Genomic DNA, 9738 nt, shown 5'->3' with positions numbered 1-9738 from the left:
ATAGGCTTCCACATCATCCGAGGGTCCCATCTTCTGAAGGTAGTGGCTTGCCCTGGTCATTTTCGGTACTGGGGCTGCCGCTGCCAGTGGAAGGTTACTGATAGTCCCCCTCAGGATCTCGAGTTCCTGCTGTAAGCCCTGAGCGAACCGCTGTTGCTCCTCTCTCAGCAAGCGGTTTGTCTCTTGCTGGTTTGCATTCGCGTTTTGCAGGGCTTCATTCGTCTGTTGCTGGTTTGCATTCGACTGTTGCTGGTTGGCATTCGCCTGTTGCTGGTTGGCATTAATCTCTTGCTGGGCTATTAGCAGCTGTTGATGGGCTGCATTCGTCTGCTGCTGGTTTGCATTAGTTTCTTGCTGGGCTATTAACAGCTGTTGCTGGGTTTCATTCGCGTCTTTCTGGGCAGCGACATTGCGTACCAGCGCACCCACCACGTCTTCCATCTTGTTTGCAGAGGATGAAAAAACTTTTTTTTTTTTTTTTTTTTTTTCAAAGTTCTTCAACCCGCAGACCCCCTAGTGTTCTGCCCGCATTCTCCACCATATGTGACAAACGGCTTACTCCGGGGCTCCGTCGTTTGTCCGGGACTGTTTAGAACACGGTCTTTTAGGGTAGGTTAAATGATGAGGCATCACGTACTGTTCCTTTAAACAGGCTATGCCTGGTTTATTCAGTCCCAGGCACTGAGACTGCCACAGTGCATACAACAGAAAACTGATCAAAACAAAAGCTGCTCACCTGAGCGATAACTTAACTTAGATATCCCTGACTCAGGGTTGGAAGTGGCTTTTCCACTTCCAACATCAAAACACGGTACTTTTGCAGTCTTACACAAATGAACAGAAAGATTGAACCTGTTTGGGGAAGAGGCTTCTCCCCTCTGTAGTTCAGCAGCCTTCCAGCCTCCTGGCTCTTGTGGGGAGACCAGAGCAAACAGGAAATCAGTCTTTCATACCTGATTCCTAATTAGCATGACAGGTGACAGAAATCAGGCAGCAGACAAACTCTGGTCTGGATCTCTCATCCCTCAGTTCCAGCGCTTGCCAAACTGTGGGATGGAGTGTATGTATTATAAGGCTGCACTCCCAGGCCAAACAGGATAGAAACTGTCTAGTATCCTGGGAGCCCTATATACGGAATTTATTACCATCCCCTGGTTTCTGTCACAATATATATATATACAGTGGTCGACAAATCACCAAAAAATCTACTCGCCCAACAAAAAAATCTACTCGCCACCTAGTACCAAACGTGTGATGCCTGGGCCAATAGGAGCTCGCCACGATGTTAAATCCACTCGCCCGGGGCATGCAAATGTATAGGTTTGTCGAACACTGTATATATATATATATATACACACGGGTGCATTAATTGCGGTTTCTTACAGACTGGCCAATTCTTTGCTCATCTCCACAGTGGGAAACCTATTGGTATTAAGACTGCTATTAACTGTGAGTCGCGGTTTGTTGTCTATTTTATTAAATGTCCTTGTGGGCTTTATTATATAGGCAAAATGAGCCGTGTGTTCAAGGAACGCATGGCTGTTCATAGGTCCACCATCAGAAAGGCACTACTGGATCAAAACACTGACCTCAAACTTTTTCCGGTGGCGAGACATTTTAACAACATACACATAGTCTTTCGTCACTCAAGTGTATGCCAATCTTGCAAGCCGACATCTCTGCCCGTGGTGGGGATCACAATAGGCTGTTGCTGCAATTGGAGGCCAAAACCATCTATGATCTAAAGATGATGCGCCATATGGCTTGAATGAGGACTTCAGACTAGGATGATTTATTTAAACTTTGCAATATTTTGTTCAATCCTCTACTCTCTCCACCTTGACCTATTTTTGATGTTGTACTATTTCTACTTCATGCCCTCAGCGTTTGATGTCTCATTGTCTCTGGCCAGTCTCTTTGTTCTCAATTGATTATTTTTGCTTTCTCTGACTGTGTCTTTTGCCTTATTCCCCACATTTCCTTTCCTGGCTTTCCTGATGTGTTTTCCCTTGTTTTTATACCCACTCTGTGTGTTGCTTTTTCTGCCCTCCCTCCCCTCCCTTCTTTCCCTCACTCTATATATTCCTTGTTCTCTTCACTGTTTTAGTCTGGCACTGTTGATGTTTTTATACACTTGGTGTTTCACAGTATTGTAGTCTACCATCTGCTGCCTGAGATCTCTCTATGCCGTCTCCCGTCTGGGCGGAGCAACTGGGGTTCACCCAGAGCCATGTCATCTCCTCAGGCTGCAGTGCGGCAAAGATGACAGCGCTACGCATGCGCAATGGTCTTTATTTACTCAGGTGGTTTCCCTGGTTACTTGAGACGCTTCCTGCCTGTCGTGAGCGGAGAGATCTGGGCGTAGTGATCACGTCATCTCCTTATTCGACGGAGTTGCAGACAGCTGTGCTGGACATGTGGGGCTGGCATCAGCCAATTAAACACGGTTTATGGTTTGGGTGTGGGTATTTAATGGTGGGTTTTGTCACTTTGGGTCTGAGCACTCCCTTGAGAAAAGTTCTGTTGTTAGGACAGAAACGTCAGTTGATTGTGCCTGTTTAATACATTTTTTTTGGACTTTACCATGAGTGCTGTCTCTTTTATTGCTGCGTGGTCCTGGTTCTCCTGGTAAGGAACTCTGTTACACATATATATATATAAACACAAAAAAGAAAACCTCTAAAAAGCACTCAGACAAGTATATGCAAAAATAGTAATGGTAATTTATTAAATCAAAAAATAATGAAAGACACAAACAGCTGACTGAAGAGCCTGCCTGACTGAATAAATCAGAAAATCATACAGATAAAACAAAAAAAACCCACAAAAGTACAATATTGTAAACCCAGCATGAATGATACAGTATCAAAAAAGTGAGTGATCACTTATGGGAGCACAGTTCCCACAGTGAAGACAAAAGACCGTCCGGCCATAATAAATGATACTGAGCTGAAGGTAGTTAAATATTAACCCTTGAAAATTAAGCAAAATACAATGTTGTGAAGTAAATAACAGGTGTGCTATACCAATATGCAGGATATTAAATGACAGAAACCTGTATGCCTATTGCCATAACATAATGCATATCATATGGAAACATGTTAAATAAGTACTTCAGTGACCCAAATACATATATCACAATGATGGGAAACAAAGGAAGATACTCAGCTCCTTATTGGCAAGGCAGTGCAGTCTCAGGCAAGCACAACCCACAAAAAATGGGTACTAACATGGGGAAAATATGAAAAATGAACAGCAAGAACCTGAGTGGCTAGGGTAATGATGGTAAGTAACATGTACAAAGCCACAGAGATATGATGAGAAGACCCTATGAATGCTCCGGTGCAGAATTAAGTCCTGATACTAGCAAGGCACTGCGAGCATGTTTTCCCCATGTTAGTACCCATTTTTTGCCTGTCATTTCATGTGTTACATTATGCATCATTTAGATATTATTTTTCTCTAGTTGCTTTATATGCAGGTTTTTGGTCTATAGTGTTATATTTTGATTTATCATTTTATAATTTATTTTTGTGTCATTTGGTTGTTGCATTTATTCTTTGAGTCCATATGTACCCTATGATCGGCCAATCGTTATTACATCTCTAGGGGAATTTTCTTTTCCCCTAGTTTTGTTCTGTTCTATTGGGACTCTCACTATATGGTTCCTCCATGTTTGGGGTTTTTCTACTTAGATACTTTATATTTTATGTATACAGCAGTTATCTAATATGTGGAATGCGTTTTGGTATGTTTTAATTGTTTTATATTTGCATTGCTAATAAAATCCATTTTTCTATTTTTCACAATATAATTTATGAGTGCTCCATTTTTGACCCTCTTTTCTGTTTTTGTGGTTAATATTGTCTTTGGGTCGGTAGCACCGCCAGAGGGTATTATCTACCCTGATGTCTGGTTTTGTGCATTACTAGTTCATTTTGAGCTGATTTGACTGCGGCACCTATTTTGTGTTTTGTATATATATATATCAAACGACAGGGGGTGCCCAGTGCTGCATCCAAATGACAGAACATACATGGTAATAATTACAAGAAATAATGCTTCAGTACTAATAATAATGCTAATACTAATAATAATAAAATATGTTTTTTTAGTTAGATATTTTGGCCAAAGCATCACAAGCCTGCTGTCAGGATCGCCGCCAGGCTCCGCCCCCAGCATGCATCATGCGGCTGTACCTCTGACATTCACAGACCGCTATCTGTGCGCACGCAGCTGCGCAATGCTTCATCCGCGGAGGCGCGCTCCCGCAGTATCACCACGGCACCCACTCTGCGTCGCACTCCTCGTACGCGCGCTCGCCGCACGCCAACGAACACTAGCAGCATCAGCTGTGTTACACCAGCAGCCAATCCTGCACTACCCTATCGGCTTGTGGCTTATGTGTGAGGTCATCATCTGCTAGTTCCTGATTGATGCCTTCCCCTTTAAATGCCTTCCTGTTTCACTTTCACTTTGCTGAACATAAACACTGTTGTGCTGTGCTTGCTGCTTCTTGGATCTTGTCTGTTCCTTTGCCTTGCCTGACTCGTGTTGTGACCCCTGCTTGTACCTGTACCTGTCTCTTCTCTACCCCTGGACTTCGGCTTGTTATTTGACCCCCACTCTCTCCTCGATCACGGCTTCAGATAACGACAATTCTTCTCTCTCCAACCACGGCTTCCCCGAACTCTCCTACCCCGACCCAGCTCCACGACTCCGACTACGCATTCCGGACCTGGCTCCGTGGTTGTAGGGTGGCGGTTATATACATCCCCACCTCAGCCCCGCATTCTAGTCCTGTTTGTGGTGGGCGCAGCGTGACATTATGTTCAGCCACACAAACATGGACCCCGCTGAGGTGGGTCATCGATTGGACAAATATGACGGATGGTTTCAGGAGATCATTGGATCCTGTGCTCAAAGGGACAAACTGCTAGATCACCTTAAGCAAGACCTAGCCGCCCTATCTGACAGGGTCAGGGTTCTTTCTGCCTTCACTATTAACCCCGCAGCATCTATACCCATTTCCACTCCAGTGGTCCTGACTTTTGAACCACGATTACCTACCCCTAACCACTATGCTGGTGATCCTTTGGGTTGTCGGCGATTCCTGAACCAATGTTCAATACAGTTCGAACTGCTTCCTTCTCAATTTTTCTCCCAACACTCGAAAGTGGCATTCATCATTTCCCTTCTGACAGACGATGCCCTGGCCTGGGCCTCTCCAATCTGGGAGCTACGACCAGACCTGACCTAAGATTTCAATCTCTTCACCGCTGAGTTCCAGAGGGTCTACGACACACCTGGTCGCAAGGTAAATGCTGCTTCTACACTTCTCAACATTTCTCAGGGGGGGCGTACCGTGGCCCGCTATGCGCTGGAGTTCTGGACTGTGGCCTCTGAGACCGGCTGGAATGATGAGGCAGCATTCTGGCAGGGGTTGTCCAAGCGTCTCAAAGACAAGTTGGCATCCCAGGACCGTCCCAGAAGACTTGAAGACCTGGTGGCTCTTTGCATCCGCATTGATCTGCGTCTTCAGGAGAGAAGAATGGAGAAGGGCAGACGACAACAAGGTATACAACCTTCTACCTGTCATCCAGCAGGCTCCGTGCCTCCTGCAGCACCAACGCTAGATGAACCTAGGCAACTAGGAGGGACCAGGCTTTCGTTTGGTGAGGGCAGCGCAGACGACGTGCAGGACTAAGCCTATACTGCGGGATCAATGGGCACCTACTGGCTACCTGCCCGCTGAAATCGGGAGAACTCCACTGCCCAGTAAGAGTCTGGAGGATCACGCTGGGCACCGCATCCTTACCGCCCTTGCAACCTTCCACTAGGATCAACCTCCCTATCACTATATCCGGAGAGACCTTCCGAGTCACGACACAGGGCTTTCTGGACTCCGGGTCGGGGGGAAACTTTATTGACCAAGGATTTGCGGAGAGACACTTAATACCCTTGGTACTTAAGGATCGTCCCGTGGGTCTCGAAGCGATAGATGGCCGTCCGCTGCAACCCGCGTTCATCTCCCTTCAGACGGTACCCATACAGATATTGACCGGGGAGTCTCACTCCGAGACTATACAATTGGATGCCATCCATGCCCCTTCAGCAGACGTCATACTGGGGCTTCCATGGCTGCAGACACATAACCCCCTAATCGACTGGACGGAGTCTTTGCCTATCCGCTGGAGCCCTCAATGTCAGAAGCATTGCTTACCCCCTTCCAAGGCTTTGGCGGGAGTATCAGTACCTGATCCAGACAGAGTACAACTTCCAGTAGAATACGAAGACTTCCGGGATGTGTTCAACAAACAGCAAGCAGAGGAACTTCCACCGCATCGCCCGTATGACTGCCCCATCGATTTGTTGCCCCGTGCCATTCCGCCTAAAGGTGGCTCCTATCCACTGTCTCTGCCTGAGATTAAAGCTATGAAAGACTACATTCAGGAGAATCTTCAGAGGGGTTTTACTCGAAAATCTTCCTCACCTGCTGGCGCAGGCTTCTTTTTTGTAAAAAAGAAGGATGGCTCGCTCCGTCCTTGTATAGACTATCGCGGCCTCAACAAGATTAATGTAAAAAATCGTTATCTCTCCCGTTAATCTCTAAACTGTTCAATAGGCTACAGGGCGCCAACATCTTTACCAAGTTGGATCTACAAGGGGCCTACAACTTGGTAAGGATTCGCCAGGGTGACGAGTGGAAGACGGCCTTAAATACTCGCAATGGGCACTACAAGTACCTAGTCATGCCGTTTGGTCTCTGCAATGCGCCAGCCGTATTTCAAGACTTCGTTAATGAAATCTTCAGGGACCTGTTATACCAACATGTAATCGTGTACCTGGATGACATTTTGATCTACTCCCAAAACATTCAGGAACATCCAGTACATGTTAAACAAGTTTCTTCAAAGGCTACGGGAGAATAAGCTCTTTGCCAAACTGGAGAAATGCCACTTTCATCAGTCTTTAACCTCCTTCCTCGGTTACATTATTTCGGACACCGGACTCACCATGGATCCCCACAAGGTCAAAGCATTTACGGACTGGCCGTGTCCAATATCTCTTAAAGCCGTGCAAAGATTTCTTGGGTTCGCAAATTACTATCTGCGGTTTATTCAAAACTTCTCCTCTATAGTGGCACCTATTACAGCTTTAACCCAAAAAGGGGCGGATCCAACACACTGGTCTCCCGAGGCCACCAGAGCATTTGAAAAATTAAAGAAAGCCTTTTCTTCTGCTCCCATCTTGGTACACCCAGATCCAGGGTTACCTTTCACGCTGGAAGTGGACGCCTCCGACGTAGGAGTTGGGGCAATACTGTCTTAGAGGAAAAACCCGCAGACCCGCCTACATCGATGTGCGTTTTTTTCCAAAAAAAATTCCTCTGCGGAGAGAAACTACGATGTAGGAAACCGCGAACTCCTCGCAATAAAGATGGCCTTAGAAGAATGGCGACACCTTCTCGAGGGTACTGAGACACCGGTCACTATCCTGACTGACCACAAGAATCTACTCTACATTGAAGGTGCGCGTCGCTTGGGGTCACGACAGGCACGGTGGTCCCTATTTTTTACCCGTTTTAACATTCTTATATATATATTCCTGGTTCCAAAAACGTAAAGGCAGATGCACTATCAAGACAATTCCTGGTCGAGGACACAGCAGAGGATCGTCAACAGACTTTACTTCCTCCCGCATGTATTTTGTCTGCCAACACCTTTGACGCCTTACCATACATTACCAGGGCTCAATGTTACATCCCTGTAGGCCTCAAGTTTCCAGAAGGATGTCTGTTCACTCCCACGAACTTCCATAGGAAAGTGATGGAATGGGGTCATGCTTCCAGGACCGCTGGTCATCGTGGCACCAGGAGAACAATACCCCAGGGCCACGTGAGTCCCCGGTGGGCCTGACGGGTCACCTCACAAATCTACAGGTTACCAGCAACTTGTTTCATACAGGTTCTGGAGGCCTGTTGGTAGGTCCTGCCAGGCACCATGGCCCACCCGGTGGTCACCGTGGGCCACAATTGGGTCCCCATCGGTAGTCATGCGGATGTCTGGGGGCCCCGGGTCAGACCCACAGGTGTCCCCCGTGGACCACGCAGCCTGGTACCGATGAGATACAGTGCCGGCCGGGCTGACTCTCATGCGGGGGCAGCCGCAGTGCCCCCACAGTTTAAAAATAGCACAGGCGGTGCGTGGGCTGTCTTCAGCCGAAACCGGCCGGTTTTCCGCACCATTAGCGCTTATCTATTGAAGCAGCTGCCGCGCGGGAAACTCCGTTTTTAAACGGAGAGCAGACCCGCGCCTAGCCCGCTACGCTCCTGGCCAGCTCCCGGCAAGCTTTAGAATGAGCTTAGCCGGGACAGTACCTGAGGATATCTCAGGTGGTCTCCAGAGGTCTCTCGCAGACCTGAGAAACCAACCATGTATGTAAAAAAAAAACCTGACCTATACATTCAATACATCAATTCCCCCCCCCCAACACATACAGTATTGTATTGTATGTATTGTATGTCTTTATTTATATAGCGCCATTAAATTACATAGCACTTCACAGTAGTAATACATGTGGTAATAAAATAAATAACAGATAATATAAATAACAGATCATGGGAATTAGAGCTTTAGACATAAATGTAACATTAAGGAAGAGGAGTCCCTGCCCCGAGGAGCTTACAGTCTAATTACAGTAAATACAGTACAATAATGTGCCAAATAACTATTATCCAGATATGGATAATAGATTATTTGCCCATTATTAAACACATTAACTAGCATAATAACATAAATAAAGTTCTACTGACCTCATCAATAAGAAGCCCCCGTTGCCAGCACAATCTTTGTCCTCCGTTGCCAACAAAATACATAGCCAATACATTGCAATTACATTCAGATATCAATTAACCCCTTAATCACCTTATCGGATAATAACCGCAAAGGTAATTAAGGGGTTAAACCACCCTGGCCCGATACCCACCCTTCACCCATTCATTTGTAGAGTGGCTTCATCATGCAACTATACATATACACATATATATATATATATATATATATAGAGAGAGAGAGAGAGAGAGATAAATATATAAATATATAAATATAATAGGGCGTGGCTAAGACAGAGGAGTCATTTTCCCACGGAGACATGTCTAGATCGATATATACATACAGGGTAAGAAATGGTTTGGTAGGAAATGCTTGTATTGCTGTGTTTGAAATGATTTTGGCTATGCTGCTATGCATAAATGTGTGTGTAATGTATTTTCAAATTAGATAGATGTCATTTTTGGTCTTGTATGGTGTACTTTAGGTCAGGGTGAGGCTTGCTTTTGTATATTGTATTCTTTTTGGTACTTACATTTTGTCTGATGGTAACTTGTTCTGTTTAACGATTTAAATAGTTAACTGTTTAATTGTTATGGATGGAATTTAAATTGTTTAGTGATTTGATTAATGAATGCTAATTGATTTATGGTGACTTGATTGGTTTAAATAGTAGACTTGTTTGGATGTATTGGTATTTTGTTTGGAATATGTTATTGTTAACATTCATTGGCAGAGTGTACATGGTGCATAGATTGTATGCATCATGTATACAATGTAAATGCAATGTTTTGATTGGCATTTGAGGCTTTTGATTGCAAGATGAGAATGGATTTTTTGAGGAAAAATGATTTTATTGTACTGTGTCTGTATGGAGAAGTGGTATTTGTAGTTGTGCATGTTTTTG

At 45.2% G+C, this 9738-nt stretch overlaps 1 protein-coding gene across 1 annotated transcript; it reads left to right on the top strand.

Annotated features, from left to right (window-relative positions):
- The first annotated feature begins 6894 nt into the window (after positions 1 to 6894).
- LOC142497390 (uncharacterized) lies at positions 6895 to 7332 on the top strand. The gene has a single exon (XM_075605159.1). The coding sequence runs from the start codon at positions 6895 to 6897 to the stop codon at positions 7330 to 7332; it is 438 nt and encodes a 145-aa protein (XP_075461274.1).
- The last annotated feature ends 2406 nt before the right edge of the window (positions 7333 to 9738 follow it).

The sequence above is a fragment of the Ascaphus truei genome, chromosome 1 (genome assembly GCF_040206685.1).
Source record: "Ascaphus truei isolate aAscTru1 chromosome 1, aAscTru1.hap1, whole genome shotgun sequence".
In the NCBI taxonomy this organism is placed as follows: Eukaryota; Metazoa; Chordata; class Amphibia; order Anura; family Ascaphidae; genus Ascaphus; species Ascaphus truei.
This window is presented reverse-complemented; position numbering and strand designations above follow the sequence as displayed.